This window comes from Castor canadensis, chromosome 3 (genome assembly GCF_047511655.1).
Source record: "Castor canadensis chromosome 3, mCasCan1.hap1v2, whole genome shotgun sequence".
Classification (NCBI taxonomy): domain Eukaryota; kingdom Metazoa; phylum Chordata; class Mammalia; order Rodentia; family Castoridae; genus Castor; species Castor canadensis.
Genome location: NC_133388.1, coordinates 72567655 through 72589735, shown reverse-complemented (window position 1 = coordinate 72589735; position 22081 = coordinate 72567655). Strand labels below are relative to the sequence as shown.

The window sequence follows — 22081 nt, the reverse complement described above, 5'->3', positions numbered from 1 at the left end:
GTATGTGCCTATTCTAGTACTATTACTGAGCTGATACTCAATAGGCATTTGGGAATTGTATTTGTTATTTTAAGACTTTTGATTGTCTTTTTTAGGTTGTATCCTAAATTGTCTTTGAAATCAATTCATGTATCAATTTGAGAACTTGTATTAACTTAATTGATAAATTTTAGGCCTACAAATATTTTGATCTATCTATAATAATTTCATTGCTTACAACTCTTTTTTCTTCTCATTTTTTTCCATTTTTTTATTCCGGTAAAATACACATAACAAAATTTACTATTGAAACCATTTTTAAATGTACTGTTCAGTGGTATTAAATACATTTATAATATTGTACAATCATCACCACTATTTATCTACTTAACTCTTTTCATCTTGTAAAATTGGAACTCTATATCCATTAAACAATAACTCCCAATTTTACCTTCCCCTTAGCCCCTGACAACTACTGTCTATGATTTTGACTACTCTAAATGCCTTATCTAAGTGGAATCATACAGTATTTGTCTTCTTGTGATTGGATTTTTTTCAGTTAGCAAAATGTCTTCAAGGTTATCCATGTTGTATCATATGTCAGAATTTCTACCCTTTTTAAAGCCAAATAGTATTCCACTGTGTTCTATCCTTTCATTTGCTATTCATTCATCAGTTGATGGATCCCTGGGTCAATTCCATGTTTTAGCTATTGTGAATAATGCTCTCTCTTTATGACTCTGTTTTCAATTCTTGTGGATTTATAACCAAAAGTGGACTTTTTTCCTGGATCTTTTTTGGCTAGTGATTCTATTTTTCTTGAGGAACTGTCATACTGTTTTTTATACTTTTATCAACGGTACACAAAGGTCCCAATATTTTCACATCCCTGTTTACGCTTGTTTTTTTGTCTGCTTGTTTGTTTTGGATATGAAGTGGAACCCTCTAGTTCTGATTTGCATTTCCCCAGTGACTAGTGATGTTGAGCATCTTTTCATGGACTTATTAGCCATTTGTATTCTTCTTTAAGAAATATTTGTTCAACTCCCTTGCCCATTTTTGTATTGGGCTGCTTGGATTTTTGTTGTGGAATTTTAGGAGTTCTCTTATATATTCTAGATATTAATCTTCTATCAGATAAATGATTTACAAATATTTTTCTCATTCTGTCAGTTATCTTTTTACTGTGCAGCTATTGTCCTTTGATGTACAAAATTTTTAATTTTCATGAAGTTCAACTTGTCCATTTAAAAATTTTTCTTTATTACTTTGTGAATAAAAAAACAGTGCTATTTAATTCAAGTGACTGCTTCACAGTCTGAAGTCAAAATGCTGTTTTAAAATGTTCTGCTCTCAGATACATAAATTTTATAGTAATCTTGCCTGAACACTGAGATCCTGTTATAATATAAGCCATGTTATATTTGAATGCTTTTAAATCTTGTCGTATTTTAATGAGGTTAAATACAAACCTTGTTATGAGAAGTGATAAGCAGATTATTTTTGTTGCTTTTTTGAGTGGTACTGGGGTTTAAACTCAGGCCTCCCACTTGCTGTGCAGGTACTCTAGTACTTTGAGTGACACCCCCAGTCCTTTTTGCTTTAGTTATTTTTCAGATAGGGCTTGCACTTTTTGGGCAGAGATTTTATGTTTACTGAGGACCTTGGTTTAAAAGCACTGAGATTTGCTCCTTGGGCTTAAGATAACTTTTTTCCATCTATTTTTTTAATAGTTCAGTTAAAGTAAATACATATAGAAGCTGCTAGTTCTTCCTGGAGGGTGAAGGATCAACAAATGTTGAGTCACTTATTGCACAGAGGATAGTACCAGAAAAGTGAGATGCTCAATAAACACCTCCCCTCTTAAACTATGATGTACATCAGACTGTCAACACTTTATTCCTTTGCATCTGTCTTATAAATCTGCCTAATTTTTTCTTTTAATTTTTCCTGACACTTTGTACATTGAAGAGAAAAGGTACAGTCACCCAGCTGTTTGTGTTTTATTATATAAATGTTTTAAAAACAAAATAAATATCTGAGCACAGAGATTGGAAAGATCAGGGTTTGAGCCCAAACCAGACAAAAGTTAAAAACAAGCCGGATGTGGTGGTATACACCTGTGGTTCCAGCCACTTGAGAGACAGAAGTAGGATTTCAGGTTGATTTGAAGTTGGGCAAGGTAAGCTGGAGGCCCTATCTGAAAAACAGACTGAAAACAAAAGGACTGGGTGCATGGCTCAAGTGATAATGTACATGCCTAGCAAGTGCCAGGCCCTGAGTTCAACCCTCATACAAAAACACCCAAAAACCAAAAATAACAAACAAGCACAAAAATCCCCAAACAAAAATCACAACTCTAATAGACTCCAGCTTAATTAACAGTGCTATTATTTTAAAAACTGAGACAGCTGAATGTTAATGAAATATTCCATATTATTTTTTTTCAGGCATATGAAGTAGCATTCTTGTTGAAGAAACTCAAAGGACCTTGAGTATCCAAAACAATGTCTGAATCATACAGAACTATTAACAATAATGGGATCAGGGCAAAGAGCACAATGAATAGAAGCTATGATAAACGGAATTTGTCTGAGATTCCTTTGTATTTGACTACAGATGAATAAGTGAGACCAAAAGTAGCAGTGTTATGTGATGGCTATGACTGTGGTACATTAGTGAAAAATTATAAATAGATGATATCTAGAGCTTATTGAGAAGGATCAGTTGTTTCTGTCACATCAGTTATGAGAGACCATTTTGAACAAAGAGAAAGATGAAAAATAAAAAAGTTGTCGGCCCAGTCAGGTTTTAAGCATCTGAGTTTCTCTTGGATGGCATCTGGCTGCTCATGTGCTTGGAAATCGAAGTCATCCAAGACTTAACTCAAGCAGGCAAGAGAGAAGAAGCTCAGAAATCACAACCTCTCTTAAAAACTGCTGCTCTCTTCCTTCCACATTGCAGCTAGACTTTAGTTAGTGGTAAGTGACACAATCAAATGGCTGAAGAGTTTTTCCTTTATCTTAGGCCATAGCACTCTTACAGCGTAGAGGAGGGAGTATGAGTTGACTTATTACAGCACTCAGCATTTTGCTGTTTATATTACTGTGATTTAGAGGAGCCCCCTAAATTCAAAATGTAAAGTCTTTCTTGTTTTTGCTGAATGGAAGAGCTGGCAAAGCATCTGGTAACTAATAACTAACTTTCTAGAGTTGATGAAAGATCTGCTGGGTTCTTTTTACAGGCTTTTAAGTCATTACCTCTTACTCAGCAGTTCCTATTATTGTTATTTATTTTATTAAGCAAGAGAATAAATAATTTATTAAGAAAGAAATCAAAATTCAAGAAAGGTGAATTTATGCTGAGCTAGTCCATGCCTCATGCTTTTATGTCTACCAGCATAAACAATATTTATGAGTTTGTACTATCTACTTTTCATTAGAAGATATATATCTGACTTTTCTTTGAAGACCTATGATATGTCACTTTTATTTGTTCCAGGGATTATTTTTCAAAACACCAATTCATTTTGAAGCAAGTCACACTTAATCAGATGCCTACTTTCAATTTAGATGGCTGATTAGGCTGAAATGCTTGACTTGAACTTGATGCATTTTAAGTAAAACCATTCTAAAACTATTTGAGAGCTTATTTGGAGGTTCTAGCAGAGGAGCCAGCTATTCCTATATCCTTGACTGAAGAACTGTCCTCTATCATGGAAGGTCATCCTCTTCCACCCAGCTTGCACAGCTTCATGAGGGAGCACAGGCAGCGGTGAGGGAGGAAGGCGGCAGCCACCTTGCCAGTCAGATCAGGCGAATCAACCCTGCCTAGTGATCAGTGGGGAGGCAGATGTCACAGATGGATTGCCCTCACATCCTAAAATACTTGAAATAGATTCTACCTTACTGAAATCGTTTCTTGAAAAATAGACATAGTAGACTTTTTAAAATTCTCTCAGTAATAAAGAACACTCAGAGGGAGGATTTCTGTTCACATCAGACCTTTCGATATTAACAGCCTTTGCCATTTCCCATTAGTATTTTTTAATATGACATAAGAGTCTTCTAAAGAAAACAGGAGAGTAGAGTGAGTAGGAAATAACAGTGAATAAAAGTAGTGCTTTTGAAAATCTTGGCGTTTATGAGAGTTCGTCACTCTTAAAATGCCTTCTGAACAGAAGTACAACAGTATAGGTAGTTATCTGATGTGTTTTAATGTTGCAGTGTGAATAGCAACAGGCAAATGTAATATTAGTTGAGAGATCTAGCTTAATTCATTATTTGATATCTCAGCCTGATTCAGTTTTTTTCATAAATGAAAGTTATTCACTCCACAATATTTCTATTCCTAACAAACCCTGAAATAATCTTTGACCTGATCACTTAGTCATCTGTGATTTTCATCATGAGATCATGTTTAGTTTATAGAAAGCAGTTCTTTCTTAAAGGGGTTATTTGAGTGAATTGGATACAACCTTATTGTTCAATAAAATTTCATATTTAAAAATAGGTTTTTGTTGGCATAAGTTGACATAATTTTGAACTTAGTATATTAAATTTAGCATTATTTAAGTTGTACCCCTCCTAGTCTGTGACTAGAAAAAAAAAGGCAAAAAATCTATTATTATATTCATAGTCAAATAAGTTTGGGAACTAACCTACCTTATATTCCTATCCCCCATTTGGAAAAGCTCAATGCACTTGAGACCATTAAAGCCATGTTCTGCAACAAAGAGACTTTCATTTTTTAATCTAGATATTTTTAAGTTTCATGTTTGCATACAAATAGTTACGAGGCTAGTAGTTCTGTACGAACACTAGTCTTTCTTCTGTTTCAGTTCCCATTCTCCAGAGGCAACTACATTCCATCTTCTAGCTGAGTTTGGGGGTAACTGCCTTCATTTTGAAACAGTGATATAGTATGGTATGGTTAAATATTTGCTTTTTTCTTAGCTTTATTGACTTCTATGGAAAATGAGAATTTATTGAGCTTCTTTCCTTACCCCTAGCTCTCTTGCTCTGTTGTAGGTTCACATGTGCACATCCACACAATTTCTAGCCCCCCATTCTTCCTGTAAAATTGTGTAGTGATTTTGGTTACAGAAACAAAGGAATAAATGTTTCGCATGATCGCTATGATTGTGATATATTAGCTGAATTTTTTTTGGCGGGGGCTGGGATTTGAACTCAGGGTTTCTCATCTGCAAAGCAGGTGCTCTAACACTTGAACCACATCTCTAGTCCATTTTGCTCTGGTTATTTTGGAGATGGGTCCTCACAAACTATTTGCCTGGTCTGGCCTGGCTGAGCCGCAATCCTCCTGATCTCAGCTTTCCAAGTTGCTAGGATTACAAATGTGAGCAACCAGCACTAGCTGAAAATTTTTAAACAGATGATTTCTAGAGATTATTGAGAGGACTAATTATTCTATTCTATTTTTTGTACAACTTTTTGTTTCTGGAGTTTATAATTATTATTTGCTTAGTTTTCTACATGTTACTCTCCAATCTGGCCCCTGGTTCTCTACCAGTAGAGTAAATCTCTTTTAGAATGTTCATTCACATCAGGTTTTCTGAGCCTTCTGACCTGTTCTGCTCTGAACTGGAAGCCTCCTTTGCCTACTATACAGTGGCTATCCTGGGGATGTCCCTTCCCAATCACTCTTGTGAATTGGGCCTTCTGTTTTCTGAATCTCATTTTTACTGGAATGTTTATCTTCTACCTCGGCCCTTGCACTTAGAGAGAGAAGAATTCAGGCAAAACTGAAAATGTAGTGAAAATGATAGCAAAGTTTATTAGGAAAGGAGTACACTTTCAGTAGACTGAAAGCAGGTCATCTAGAGTGAAAACAGTATCAGCATTTGGGGCTGGAATGTTTATTGAGGAATTCTAAGCCTCAGGTCCATCTGAATCCCAGGATGCCATTTATGGGCCTGGGTTTTGTTTATTAAATTAATTACCTGTGTGCAATTCTCAGCTCTTGGTCTATCTGATAGAGATAACCTATGTGAAGTTCTCAGCCCCTGGTCTTCCAGGATCTTGGGCTGGATCTTTATCTTGTTAAATTGAAGAGATTACCTCCATGGGATTCCCAGCCTGGGGCCTAGCTGATGTTTATGGTATGATTTACTCTTGAGTAAAAAGAGGATTAAGCTTTAGGTGAATGGTAGACTTCAAAGCATCCTGTGATAACCCTGGCCTTGACGGGCCACTTTGATCTCAACAGAAACTGGTCTTCTGCGGAGTTGGAAAATTTAATTACAATGATTTTCTTCTTCTTGTAGCTACCGCTTAGGTCTATATCCTGCCAATCATCATGACCTTGTTTTTCTTGGTTTATTATTTTGTTTTAGGAGAATGTAGCCTCTGATATCCCTTAAGAAAAGTGTGTAGCAGTTGATTTGTGTGTGTGCATGTGTGCGTGTGTCAATGTCCCTTGAAATGTGCTTATTCTGCCTTCACATTGAATACTTATCAATTTCACACAATTCTGGGTAGAATTCTCCCTCCCTATTTCTTTCCATTTTGTTTTTGTTTTGTTTGAAACATGATGTTTCATATCTTTATAGGGTATGTTATGATAATTCATTTCAACTCAATACATGTATATAATGTATAATGATCAAATCAGGGTAATAAGCATTTTTGTCTCTTCATTAATTATTTTTATGCCTTGAGAATTTTGTGTTCTTCTTCTCTAGCGTTTTTGAAATACATGATTGTTTTAACCAATAGTTACCTTTCCACGCTAAAGAAGAACCAGAAGTAACTCTTCCACTTTCCACCTTCCTTTGTTTTGTTGTCCTTTACTGAATTTCTTTCTTTCCTTCTTCTCTCTGTCCTCTCCAGTCTCTAGTAACCACTACTCCACTCTATTTTTCTATGAGGTTTGCTTTTTTTAGTCTCTGTAGTTGATAACATATGGTATATGTCTTTGTGTCTGGCTTGTTTTACTTAGCATAATGAGCCCCAGTTCCATCCATATTGCTACAAATGATAGAATCTCATTCTTTTTATGGCTGAATAATATTCCTCTGTGTGTGTGTGTGTGTGTGTGTGTGTGTAACACTTTATCCATTCAACACTGAAGGCCATCTGAGTTGATTCCATATTTTAGCTATTGTGAATAGGGCTGATATAAACATGAGAGTACAAGTATCTGTTTGGTATAATGATTTCATTCCCTTTGGATATATAATCAGCCCTGGAATTTCTGAATCTTATTTGTAGATCTATTTTTAGGTTTTTGAGGAATCTCAATACCATTTTCTGTAGTTGCATACTAATTTATATTCCTACCAACAGTGTATAAGAATTCCCCTTTCTCTGTATCCTTGTCAGCATTTGTTATATTTTGGGCTTTTGATAATATCCATTCTAACTGAGGTGAGGTGACATCTCATTGTGGTTTTGATTTGCATTTCCTGATGATTAGTAAGATTGAGCATTTCACATGTATTTGTTGGCTATTTGTATGTCTTCTTTTTTTTGACAATCCTGGGATTTGAACTTAGGGCCTTGCATTTGCTAGGTAAGTGCTTTACCACTGAAACCACACCTCAGCCCCTTTTTGCTTTAGTTATTTTTTAGATAGGGTCTTATACTTTTTACCCCAGATGGCCTCAGACCATAATCCTACTACCTGTACCTCTCCTGTAGCTGGGATTGTAGGGATGTACCAGGATGCCCAGCTTATATGTTTTCTTTTGAAAAGTGTCTATTTTGTCCTTTATAGGCTAGAATTCTTTTCTTAAGGAAGACCATTTTCTTCATCTACCAATATTGCTGTTGAGAAATACAAAGCAATCTCATTTACAATCTTTTGTGTATGTCTCTACCTCCATCCCACAGCCCGTTTCTCAGAATCTGGGACTGAAATAAAACTTTTGGGTCCTCAGGGATGCATTACCCTCTGTCATCAATGTAAGACATTACACATGTAGTATTGACAACTTGGGAAGCTTTCCTGAACTTAATATCCATAGGTTTTATAGGGCCATCATTAAGAGGCATGATTGATTGAATCATTGCCCCAATGATCCACCAAAGTCTCAACTCTTTAATTACATGGTTAGTCTTGTCTGTCTGGCTAGTCCCCCATCCTGAGTAATTTCATTAGCATAAACTATCAGCTGTGACTTTTGAGGCCCACTGTGAATAGCAAAGACATTCCCCCAACACCTACAGCCTGCATCAGGTGGTTTAGGGTTTAGTTTTTAGGAGTTAACTAAGTCATTTATCATGTTTTTCCTAATTTCTAGCTTTCAAAATATTATTTTTCTTCCCATTCTTGAGTGTTTAGTTACCAGAAAACTGTTTTGATAGTGCAGTTTTGGGAGGGAGCAAAATTAAATTAAATTAAATATATGTGTTCAGTTGGTTATCTCTACCCAGAAACTGCTCAGCAATCTATTTTCTGTAGCAACTTTTCGTGGAATGTCTATTAACATCAGGGGATAAGCAAATACTTTGATATTATTGCATTAATACAGATAACTAATTATTTATACTTCAGAATTCCTAACTTTTCTGTTAGTACTTATTTCTTCCTACTTTACATATAGAGATCACAAAAGATAAAAATAGCCTCTTACCACTTGTCGATAGGAGTTAAGAATATGGGATAAAAGGTGTCTTTCATCTTCATTGTTAATCTATTTTTATAATGATTGAATTAATATGTATTACTTTAAAATTAATTTAAAAATAATTTTAGAACAAGAACAAAAGTGAAAACATTACATAAAATGAACCATTAAAATTTTCCACTTCAAATCTATGTTATTAAGATTGTGAATAGGGTTAATGGAAAACTAAAAATGGAGAATGCTTTTTATATTTAATGGAGTAGGTAGGACAGAGCACAGAATTCCTTCAATCACTCTGATCTAAAAGTCAGACTTGTAGTCTCTTTCTCTCTGTCTCCTTCACTCCCCCGATCCCCTTTAGAGGGTGTTTTCAGATTACACTTTGTGTTAATGAAGTCTTTGCCTAGAAAAGAATTCTAATTCCTCATTTCATTTTCTTGGTAAATGAGCATACACACTTATTGACTATTCTGTCTCATTCTAAGATACAACTGTGATCCAGTTTTTCTTCTTCAACATTTTTAAGAGTTCCTGCTCCATGCAAAATTCATTCCAAACTCCATAGTATTGTTAATGGCAAAAGTTATGCCCTGAAGATCTTGGTTCTGATGCTCTGGCTTTGAAGAATCCAAGCAGAACACAGGGGTGTAAATGGGATTTATTAAATGTTAGGGAAAGGGAAATACAAAAGGGAACATGGTGGGGTACAGGTGGAGTCCACTGGCAGAAAGACAGCTTCTCTTGTTAGGTACTTTTAAAACTTACACTACTCTATGGAAAGGGGCAGACCAGGTGATTTTCATCCAATAAGCAATGAGTGGGGAGGGGCATGGGTGGTTCCCAGCCAGGTGAGGGTGGTCTGGCCATCCCTGGGCAAGAAAAAAAAAAAAGTAGCTTTCCCTACTTTCTTTCAGTATGACATTCAAAACCCTCTTATGGTCATAGCTTACCTTTGTAGCCTATTTCTGGATGACATCAAGTTCCCAGTTCTCTCAACACACTTGTTTGCTGATTTTTCCCAACTCCATGATGTTGAAAAGTCTTTGTTCATGCAGTTCCTCCTGCCTAGATTTTCCCTCATCACTTCCCTCCTATCTTTGCCTATCTAAATCAGACCCATTTTTATAAGGGCATCTCAAATGCTATCTTCTCTAGTACATGTTCGACTTGTCTTTCTTCCAGTGTGATTAATGCCACTCTACTGGGGCATCACTGGGCTTTTATGTTGCCTCCCATGTATTTGATCAAGACTGCGTATGGAGTAGGGGTGTGTGTGTATGTGTGTGTGTGTATGTGAAAGAGAGGGAGAGACAGAGAGATACAAGGGAGAGGGAGATTGTCCATATTAAATTACAATTGTCTTGAGGATAACTGTGGTGGGTCACATATACATATAACGTCTTATGTAGTTGATTCTCAATAATCTCAGTTGATTTATGAATCTTATTTCATTTTTTTGCATTAATGACATTGACAAAGCAAGAATTGTACATATTACATGCTGTTCCCCCTCCCCCTCACACACACACACACTTCAATTCCTGCTCACAGGCTTGCCTGTTATTACAGGAGGATTAGAAAGTAAGACTAATCTGGGTTACTGCAGTGTTACTCCAGATGAGTGCTGGAGGGCATGGGGTTGGAAGGGGGAGAAGGCAAAGGAGGAGGCATCAGACATGACTGGAAATTTCCTTAGAGGCATTTTACAAAAGCCACTTTCTCCTCTCTCTCTAAGTACAAATTTAACTGTGTACTTGGCAGCAACTCTTTGGCTTTCCTATTTAGGAATTTAAAGCCTTTAAAATTTCTTACCTCTTGACCTGACAAGAGCCAGGGAGGTAGTCAGGCAGCAAGATTTAAAAACTAGGTGATGAATTAGATCCTCATTTATCTGGGCAGGCAGCAGCATTTAATTCAGCAACTTATTAAACTTGTTTTTGTGTTTTCTTTGCAGTGTCTAATTCTGGTGTACTGAACTCAGATATAGGACATACCTCTTGAGTTATTTTTCCTTAATGCAATCAAATCATGAGAGCTACTTTACACAAAAATTGAAACAGTCCAGATTTTTTTTGTCCTTCTAAAATGTCTGTATAAATAGGCTCTGTAAAGAATAGCACTCAGAACATAAAAGAAAAAAATGAAGCCTAGTATAATTTCCTCTTAGTGATGCCTAGAATAATTTCCTCTATCTCTGTTTTGTAATTTGTCTGTCTAGCAAGCAAATCTGTTAATTTGGCTAAAATTATGCATTTGCTATGTTATAAGGAGTAAGCAGGGCCCAGAAAGATTGAGAAAATGTATTTAGGGATAGGGTGGATTTACACAACGACAAACAAGACTGCTTCTCAAACTGTACATATGGTGTTCTCAAATGGAAAGAAGAGTTTCTCACTGAGAAAAGAAAGAGCTTGAACCTATTTAGCTCAGATGGGCTTTGTCAGCTGGTCAAGTTAACATAGTCCTCTTAATGTATCCTGCTTTAGGATTGCTTGGTTTGGGAAGAGGGGAGTACAATCTTGGGTCTTCTGAACCATGGCTAGATGTGCTGTGTCCATCCAAACACTCTTTTCCTTAGTGATCCTTGTTTTGGCAACTCTATCCTTTTCTCAGTTCACTTATCACTGCTTGTTTGCAAAAGGTCTGCTTATAATTGCACAGTCCTGGAAGGTATATATTAGCTTCCAAATAGGGACTGCGTAGCAGCTCTAAGTAAGAGATTTAGGACACGAAGGGCATATGAAGCTGGTGCTGTGCTGGCATGGAACAGTCCTGACACTGGCCTTTCTCTTGTATGGCCATGAGCAGACAGCCAGAGAGGGGGAGAGAAGGAGGAGTCAGATGCTTCATCCTGAAAGGACATTAGGAACAAAATCACTTACAGTGAGTACAGTCGGCAGATGCCGGCTTTTCTGCTCCTTTATCTGAGAGAGAAAATTACAGAGAAAGGCGAGATATAGGCAGTTTTGATAGTTGTGTAGCTAGCATTTTTGCCTTCTGATTTGGTCTAAGAATGTGCTCTTGATTTAAATGTGTCTGTTTATTCAAGTCAAATGCATTCTGCTAATGTCAGCTTCGACTCAAACTTATGGACTGTCAGAGAGATAGCAGAACCAGTTCTTATTAATAAGCAATCATGGTATGTTTTCTTATGTTCTTATAGGATGAGAGAGTAAGATGGGAAAATCCTCCCAAAAAGCAAGAAGAAATGAAAACTTTAAAATTGATATCGATTTCAGCTTTTTTACTTTAAAGATTGCCTTTTTAGTTTTGTGGAAGGATTTGATGTGTGTTATTTTTAACAGCAGCTAGGATAAAGGTGGTGTTAGTGCTAATGCTAGAAAGGTGACCACAGATAAGCATTTGATAAGGGGGAAGGAATGAGGAAGCCATCGGGTTCTGAAAAGCTGGTTGATCACTCCTCTCACATCTTAGAGCCAGTTATAACTCGGGGGGTACCGGTGTACGCTTGGTCGTGCTTTCATTTGTATTGTCAGAGATTGTTAACTAGTGACTTTTTTGCTTATTTCAATTTCTTTGAGATTGGGAGGAGTCTTTTCCTCTACAAAGTGATTTGTAAAGAAAAAGCACAAAATTTATAGTACTTAGAAGCACAGATTTGTGTTGAATTTCCTACTGTTTGCATTTAAAGAGAATAATTAACTTCATGGGAATACAAGCTTGAATGATCCTGATAAGAGCAGGAAAAATACCCACACTCAGAAGCATTTGTCCTTGAATTATAAATTTATCTTTAAATCAGATGTGATTTTACAAAAATCAGAGTATGACCATCCATGGGTGCTACATTTACATGAGAACTACTAGAATTGAAAAGCAAATGCTTATACTAATTGCTTTCCACAAAATTGGGTAATACACTTTGTGCCACTTCCCAGGCTTGCTAAACTGTTATGACAGGAAGCTCCTTTCTGACAAAAATGTATGCAAAGGAAAGGAAATAGACAAAAGTTGAGACAAAACTTAAGTAAAGCACTGCTTTGCCTCAGTTCTCTGGGTTATAGAAGCTCCTTTGCTTACAATCTGATCAGTTAAATGTGGAAACATCACATCCAGGTTGAAATTTTATAGAGGCAGGAAAAGTTTAACTTGGTTTCAGGTTTCCTGATCCTTTTCTCATTTGTGATGTGTGCCCTATCCACTCTAGTCACATTTTTGTTTCTTTTATGTATATATATATATATATATATATATATATATATACATATATATAACCACACCTATGTTGATAGTCTGAAGTGGCAAATTTCTAAAGGGGAGAATTTCTCATATTTGTTCTGGGAAGAATCAGCAATCATAATATATAAATAATGATTTATAAATTTTTTTCATGATAATTTCTTTCTATTAAGTAGGACAAGTCTATTGATGTTGTTTGCATGCTTTGGTAAAATGGAGGGCCATCATTCAGTAACTGCACAGCTCTCAGCACATGAGGAGGCCTTGAAATCTTTGGATTAATAACTGGAGCAGCCACAGATTCTTAGGGCCAGATGAGATGTGATTGTTCATCTAATTCAATCTTTTCATTTTGTATATTAGAAAATGTAGAGTTTTTCATCCACGTCACATAAAACTGTGCTATGCTTACTCAGTGCATAGCCTGATGGTCTGTGTGGGAATGTTGTAGGTTACGTTAGGACATAATTCTTTGGTTTGTTCTCTACTTCACAGTAGGATGTGTATCCCAGAGAAGGCCCTTGATTTAGAATTGAAAAAAATGAAAAATAAAAAACCCCACAGTTCCTGCAGGGCTCTTGGGCAGGGGTCTGGGGGCAAGTGTATAAATGTAGGCGTACCTGAAACAGTTCACTATGCACAACTCTGGCATTTAGTTTTCTCCTTAGATGAACCTAGTTTCATAGAAGAGGGAAGCAGTGTGAGATCAGTGTGTTCTTCATTTATAACCATCTCTACATCTTGAACTAGAAACTGTCATTAACCTTTGTGTATCATATTTCTTCTCTAGGACTGAGATTCTATACTGATTCCCCAGAAGGGAGTGAATTTATTACTAATTTAAGCATTTTTGGAAATTTGAAGTACAGCCCTGTCTGATGTTGGGGTATGGTTTATGAAGAAGTAGTTTAGTACCTCACTGTTCCTGAATTTATATCCCTTCCAGTGAAATTTTGCTGTCTTCTAATTACTTTGCTTTTAGTAGCCAGGTCTAGTATTACTGTTATTTTAAAAGACAAATCCAAGGATGGTTAAAAATATAGGGTGCGACTTTCTCCCTCTTGCAATCAGGCAGAGAAAGTTGTAAAGTTAAAGCCTGAAGCCATTTTCTAAGGCAGGCACCCAGAGTGATAAATCTACTTTATGACATATATTTTGCTTTTTGCAAATGACTCTGCTTTTAAAAATTCATCTGCAAATCTCTTTATCATTTGTTTCAAAAGTTAGATGCTCAAGAAATTAAGAAAGGGGATTATAGTGTAGTATTGAATGGATTCTGAAATAATACAGGAGAAAATTATTCTTAAGGCTATTATCAGTTCAACAAGTTTTTTTTTTTTTTATTACCTGTGCCCATTCCTGTATGGATAGTTACATGCTCTTAGTCAAATTGGAAGTTGTGTTGATTTTTCCCCTTATTTTTATAGATAAAAATAATTTTGCTTTTGTTACTAATATTAAGAATCTAAAGAAATTTATTTTCTTGTGTTTCAAAGTAATTTATTACTTTTAAAATTCCAGATACCTATAAAAATTTCAATATAACTGAATATTATTATAATTTGGGTTGAACATTAGTTAGATCTATTTGATATAATTCATGACTTATCCTTTCCAGGAAAGTAAAGGTTTGAAATTACCACGATATCTATTTATTAAAAAAAGTCTCGGAAATCAGCACCATTTGAAATTAGCACAATGTGGTAATTAGTTCATCTTCCTTCCTTAGCTGTCTATCTATTGAAATATTGTTATGGTTAAAATGATGTTCGGATGCTTAATGTAGGAGAGCTCAAAATAATGCTGCTTAAGCAAGAAGTTGAAAGCAGCAGTCAATAATACTGGTACAACAGCTCTTTGTCACCATGTGGGACCTATATGCCTTCCTCTGTGCTCCACTATCCTCTACTAGATATACTCAAACGCATTTCTGGGTTTGGGTTGGCAACTGGAGTTCCAGCCATCAAGTCTACATTCCAGGCTGGAAAGGGGGTCAATCCCTAGGTAAAAGTCAGCTTCTTTAAGCAGTTCTCTCAGAATTTCTACATAGCAATTTGCTTATTTTTCATTGGCCAGAACTTAGCCACACAACTACATTAACTGAAAGGAAATAGGGAATGTAGTTTTAAACTTGGGGCAGGAATATTTACAATTAAAAATCAGTACCTTGTCACTAAGGAATGAGAGGAAAATGAATATTTGGTAGAAAATATCACTATCATTTTGTGTTCTTTTTATAAGCTGGGTTTTGAGGCTACCATGTAGAAAATCAAAATACCTCTTTTTGTTTTTGTTACGAGCAATGGTTTCTTAATTTAGAAATCTGGCTTAATTTAGAAATCCTGTTTCTTCTATGAAGTATCATTTCTTTATTTGGCAATCTCTCTGACTCTTGCTTTCTTTTTTCCTTTTGCCTTTCAGCTGTTTTGGAAAGAAGTAAGGTTTAGAATTCTCCATGTTAACCATGAGTGTGACACTTTCCCCTCTGAGGTCACAGGACCTGGATCCCATGGCTACTGATGCTTCACCCATGGCCATCAACATGACACCCATTGTGGAGCAGGGAGAGGGAGAAGAGGCCATGAAGGACATAGATTCTGACCAGCAGTATGAAAAGCCACCTCCACTCCACACAGGAGCTGACTGGAAGATTGTCCTCCACTTACCTGAAATTGAAACCTGGCTCCGGATGACCTCAGAGAGGGTCCGGGACCTGACCTATTCAGTGCAGCAGGACTCAGACAGCAAGCATGTGGATGTACATCTGGTTCAACTAAAGGTAAGGCTTAGGTCTCTCAGGTCAGTCCTCTGAAAATGACTGTGCTCTGTGATTGACAATGAGGAAAGATCCAGAAAGAAAAATAGAGCAATAAGTTTGAAGCTGTTATTCTTAAAGGTGAACATGGACAAAATTAATTCCCTTCTGGTTTTACTTCCTGTGCCATTTATTCAGAATAAAACTGTCCTTCGGTGATAGAGCAGAGAGGAGGAGAAATAGGAGGGGTATTTTTGTGCGATGTCATCAGAATCGCTTATAAAGAATAAAAGCATTTAAAATGTTTAATAAGAGACACAGGTAAAACATCAAGCTAAGCAGTGATTGCAAGCATATGCATGTGATTATTCTCTTCTGCTGAAGCTTATGCCTGTCTTTGTGGCAAACAGGATTTTGGAATGGTGAGGAAGGGCAGTGTTCTGCTGTTAAAATCCTTTCATCCAGATACAATGCATCATGCAGAACACAGGTACTTTTGTAACAACTCGTCTAAAGTTCACACATTGTAAAAATGTCTGTGGCTTTTAGAAACCTTGTAAAAAGTCTGACTGCTGGCAATAATGAATTGATGTGTGAGTTAAACAGTGCTTTTAATGGAAATTTTTTTGCCTAAGAACCCCAAAGTATGTACTGTGAGATCTGTCCTGCTATCTGTCTCTCTCTCCCAGGTCCTTGAGAGAAATACATACTCAAGTATTACCAGCAAAATAAGATAGATTTATAACCCATCAGGACATTGGCTCCAAATCCCTATGTAGATTTCTAGACAGTTAGATGGGCTCCTAAGTAAAATCCTGTTACCTAAACTGGTTCTTCGTAATTGTTCTGAAACAAAAGCCTAAACAGATTCTTGGATCTTAACACTTTAATTATTTACAACATGTACACTTACAAGATGTACAGAAGAAAGATGGAACATAACCCCATTGCAGAGAGAATAAGCCCCATTGCTTGAAGCAGATCTGGCTCAGCCTTTTCAGGCTGGTTCAATAGATCTTGGGCCAGGCTGTTCAAGATAGGGAGGAGCCAGGTACTAGTGGGTCAAGTCTATAATCCTAGCTGCTTGGGAGGCAGAGATCAGGAAGGTCAAGTTTTGAGGCTAACACCAGGCAAATAGTTTGCCAGACCCTATCTAAAAAATACCCCAAACAAAAAAGGACTGGTGAAGTGGTTAAAATAGTAGAGTGCCTGGCTAGCATGAGGCCCTGAATTCAAACCCCAGTACTCCAAAAAAAAAGAGAGAAAAAAAAAAAGGAGATAAGGGAAGGTAAGGGAAAGGGAGAAAGAGAGAGAACAGAAGAGTCAGACGTCATAGGTGTCTAGGATTCTCCTAGGTTGAGTTGACCTGGAGTGTCCTTAGGTTGTTAGGAAGAACACGCCTGAGTAAATGAGAGATGACTAGGAGACAGCCTCCACAGAATACAAGTACCATCAGCTTCCTATTGTGGCAGCAGGACGTGTTGTAGCTCAGTCTCTGAAACATGGCTCATTTATTCGGAGGAGCACCTCTCCAACACCTTGGGGTTAGAGTAAAATAGAAATTATGAGGCTCTGCTTTGCCCTTTTTGTCCCCTCCAATCCTACACTAATGTATAGTTCCCATAAATAGATACAGGGTTGGGCCTGAAAGGAAATTCCCTATTACTCTCCAGAACCTTTCACATTTACACAGAAAAGGTGATAATGATCAAGGAGAATGAGGCAAAATAGATATCATCTTTAGAACGCTCAACTGAAAACACTGTTCAGGGCTCTTAAAAATATCAATTAACTTCATTTTATTAGATCACTAATGTGGAAGTGAATATTTTAATTTTAACTCTAAATAGGAATGTAAAATTTTTGTGCAACTAATGCAGGGTTATATATCTTCAGTGTTTGAGAAATTACCTATATAGCAATTTTTCTTATTGTAGCTGCCTATCATTTTCTTATCGTGGTCAAAAGATATCTCATACCTATCCCTATCTACTCTATCCCTGAGTATGATATCTTTCCCTTGCTGAGAAAGGATTTACAGGGGATGTGAGGTCAAAACAGTAACTGCATATGGTTAGTCAATCAATGACTGTTAGAGTGATGAATTAAAATTATTTTACCTTCATTTCATTCTAGAATTTCTATTATTACTTTTTTGGGGTTCTTATTTCACTGTTATTTAAATTGACATTCATTGTAATGTTCACAAACATTTTTCCCAATGTTCTCAAACATTGAGACCAACATCAACAAGTTCTGGTCAATGTATGCAGCTTCTAGAAGGGTTATACACAAAGAGTTTAGTTTTCTTTTAATGTGCTTAGTTAAGTTTCCCTTTTATTTGTGTAATATTTTTTCATTCAACCAAATTAAGCATTTAGAGGCAATTTTAAGAGATTTCTACATTGAGCTGTAAGAATAAAGGGAAACTTAGCATACTGTCTTATATGTGGAAACACAACAAGACAATCTTGTAGAAACAGCTATCAAATGAGTTGTGGCAAAGCAGAGGTCTAGGTCCACCTTGGGCAAGGTCAGCTATCTGCTATGAGGTTTCTCAGCTTGGCTCCCACAATTTTAATGAGTTACTCAATTTACTCATTTACGGTGAAAAGTAATAAGCAATCATGGGATGGGAATGGCTATGGCTTTAAAAAACCACCTAGGTGCAGATAAATTTATATATCTACCCCAATGTTTTTCTGATGATAGGAGCCCAAGTTGCCTAGCGACATCTCCACTTATACCTTAGTAGGCATCTCAAACTGGACATGATCATTGAAGAGCTCTTAATCCTCCCCCAATCTTCCTAATTTCAGTAAAAACCACCACTCATTGCCTAGCTAAAGCATGATTTTCTGCTCCATGTATATGTCTATCAAAAAGGGAATCCATTCCCCAAATATACCCTAAAGTCATTCACTTCTACCCAATAGTACAGCAACCACCCTACTTAAGCCATTGCTTTCCTGGCTACTTTTTTTTTTTTCCTTTTGTGGGATTGGGGTTTGAACTAAGGGCTTTGCACTTTGCAAAGCGGGCTCTCTACTGCTTGAGCCACACTTGCAGTCCATTTTGCTCTGGTTATTTTGAAGATGGAGTCTTACAAACCATTTTCCCAGGATGCAACCCTGGGAATGCTGAGCCACTGGCACCCAGCATTTGCTTGGCTACTTTTAAAACCATCTTCTTGCTTCTACTTGTGCTATTACCACCCATGCAGTTTATTCTCTACATAGTAGTCATTGATATATTTTAAAAATCTAAGAAAGGTTATGTTACTTTCTTGCTTCCTATTGGACTTAAAAGACTCCTGTGACTGCACTGTCTATGTCTCTGGCCAAGGCTCCTCTTTACTTTCCCTTTACTTAATAAAGTTCCAGTTGCAGTGGAACTTCCAAAGAAATGATGTATTAGTCCTTACCTGACAGCTTTTCTATCAGGGGTCCTTCTCAAGTTGTCAGCCAGAGACATAACCAAGTTCTAATCTGGAGACACAAGCCTGGGAGAGGATTGAACAGGGTTGGGAGTGAGGAAGTGAGGACTGCACTATGTTTGGTGGAGGACACACACAGAAATACCTAGCTTGTATACACACCTCATGCTGCCTTTTCCATTGCTTGCCCTAAGTCTTTTCAACACGGTTTTCTCTACCTTTATGTCAATGTATAACTTCTTTTAAAAAACTTAGTTGAAAATTATTTTTAGAAAATGCTCAGAGTAGGCTCTACCAATATGCCTGTATGAAATGTCACTTTATCAAACAAGCAATTCCTGATCTCTACTTTTAAAATACACCCTTTTCTAACTATTACGTAGTCCATTACCCCTATTTATTTGTTTATGGTTTTTATCACTAGTTGTAATTATCCCATTTATTTGTTGATTTCTTTGTGTTTCCCCCTCACATGTCTAATTATCTACTGTAACGCTGTTGCTTAGGACAGGGTGGGGCACTTGGTGCAAACACATTTCATGTCGATGGTTGAATTGGTAAGTCTAAGCCTTTATGTCAGTGCCTTCCCTGTCTTAGTCAGGCTCGAATTGCAAGTAACATAAAAAGGCTGCTCAGCGAGGATTGAATTAGGACAAAGGCATTGCTTGAGTCCAGGCTAAAGTATGTTTGGGTCCTTGCTCTCCCATTAGGGAGGATCTGTAGTGCTTCTGATGTCTTGCCTGGGGAATCTACTTAGGAGAGTTCCCCTCACAGTCTCTTTCTGTTTGACTATTTTTGACAGTGGTTTTGGTCAATTAGTGTACTTGCGGGTCTTCTAGACCCTGCTTATCTTCTGGTCATTGTACTGATCTGAAAGTTTACTTCTCAAGACAACAGTCTTTATCGCCCTTATTTCTGAGTTCTTAGGGGACATTTTCCTATAACCTCCAGGTTGAACTACAAAACACTTATAAAGTTCCCACAGGGACACAGTGACTGTTCTTGACAGTGTACAAAAACATCTAACCTTAAGATTAAAAAATGAGAACAATGAAATATACTAAGTACTGTGCCACTATTTTTAAAACTGAAAATGAATTCCACATATTGTGCTTCCGAACTTCCAGATATTACTTAGAAACAAGGATGAGAAAGCAGCTAAAACAATTTTTAGAAACTTGCCTTCCCTCTAGGTTCAGAAGCTGGACTGTGCAAGAAAACCAGACCAAGAAGTTTTAAGATGTTTTGATTTTAGCTGAGATGGCTCTGGCTTGCGGAGTGTATTTAGGTGCTAAACAGGAAATAGGCATCTCTGCTTCTGGATTCACAGTCTTCTCAGGGAATGTTATTAGTATTCTTGAAAACATGACAACAGGACAGAGGCAAGGCTTAGACTGGCTGGCATAAGATAGACCATGTAGCTGGATAACAGAAGTTTGGAAGTGACTTCACTGGAACCCATTTCCCCAAACTGACTTTAGATTGACTCTAGTATAAACCATTTCTGCGTAAGATTTGACTTAGGCCTCATTTTCAAAGTTAGAGAATTTGACAGAGTTTGTGTTTGCAAGTTGTTCTGACTTGGCCACATCCAGACTGAGAATTGTGTGTATGGGAATTAATCCAGACACCCAGTGACTGGGAAAAAAGCGTGAATGTTCCCCATAGCTGGGATTTGGCACATTAGGTACACCTGATGGACTAAAGATAATGGAAGTCTAGGGATGATGAGGAGAGGATTCGTGGTTACCATGAGGCCAAGAATGTGCTCCAGCATAAGGGGAGAAAGAAGAGTGGTGGATTGTGGTACAGTGATGACTTTCCTCTTGTTTGGCAGATGCAGAAAGAAAGAGCATTCTCTCTCTCCCATTGCTGAAGCATGAGTAAGCTTTGCCTAAGATGGCAGGAATGGCACAAAAGTGATAATTGTGAACCTAGAGTTTCCTGGCTATGACAGTGAGCAACAGCCAAGATTGATTATTGGCATCCATAAAACACATCCCAGGATTCTCAGATTTTTTTTTTTTTTGGTGAGATTGGGATTTGAATTCAGGGCTTTGTGCTTGCAAAGCAGGCACTCTACCTCTTTGAGCCACACCTCCAGCACAGAAATTCTTGATAAACAGAATTCTGAGTAGAACTAAGCTTCTAACATCAATAGTTGAGAGCTTGGAGGACTCTGATCTTAACATGACCACATGTTAAAATCTAAAGCACTCCTCTGAGCAGATATACTACATCTTAAATAAGATTAAGGGAAAAATAGCTTTGTTCCTGGGAGAATAGGTATTTCCCTTTCTGCCCTTGAGTCATGATTTTTCCAGAAGTCACAAACCATTAATTAATTGATTGATTGTAAAATCAATTTAATGAATTACAGAACTAAAACAATGAAGCAGGATAGAATCACATGAAATAAGGATAAATGCTACTTTGCAAAACTTTTTAAGAATTATATATATTTATAAGCTTGGTCATAATATAAATTTATGTCTGTCTGAGTCAATACCAGAGCAGTTTTTGATAGTTATTGTTTAAGATCATTCTCAACTTTCCTCAATATCTTATTATACTTGAATATATTATTCAAGTAAAATTTAATTTGTTGCTATGTTATATAACATTATTGTTTTGTGTTCTATGTGGCATTAAAGCTTACATGAAATATCATTTAATTAGCAGTACCAAAGATATACTCCAAATCCAAGTTAACTAAACAATGAAGCTGATTTATCTGTTAATAAGTTGAGAACTAAAATTTTTATTTTCTCCAAGCTCAGACTTGTGGATATAATCTCTTTTTTGGTTGATGTGTGCTATGGTCTGAATGTGGCTCCCTCAAATTCATATGTTAATGTCTCAACTCCCAAAGTGATGGAATTAAGAGATGGAGGTGGAGGTTTTAGGAGGTAATAATGTCATGAGAGCCCCACCCTCATGAATGGGAATAGAAACCTTATAAACCTTATAAGGGTTGAGGGAACTAATCTCCTCTTTTGCCACGTAAGACACAGTTAACAAGGTGCCATCTTGGGAGCAAAGTGCAGGACCTCACTAGATACCAGTTCTGCTGGTGTCTTGATCCTGGAGATTTTCTAGTATCCAGAACTGTGAGAAATAA

At 36.9% G+C, this 22081-nt stretch overlaps 1 protein-coding gene across 5 annotated transcripts in view; it reads left to right on the top strand.

Annotated features, from left to right (window-relative positions):
* Positions 1–22081, top strand: part of Akap6 (A-kinase anchoring protein 6) — a 515042-nt gene that overhangs the window by 110344 nt on the left and 382617 nt on the right. For all 5 annotated transcript variants that reach the window (XM_074068188.1, XM_074068190.1, XM_074068191.1 and 2 more), the window contains exon 2: positions 15191–15548. In XM_074068188.1, coding sequence (XP_073924289.1) covers positions 15225–15548 — 324 coding nt within the window. In that variant the 5' untranslated portion in view covers positions 15191–15224. The remainder of the gene's footprint in view (positions 1–15190; positions 15549–22081) is intronic.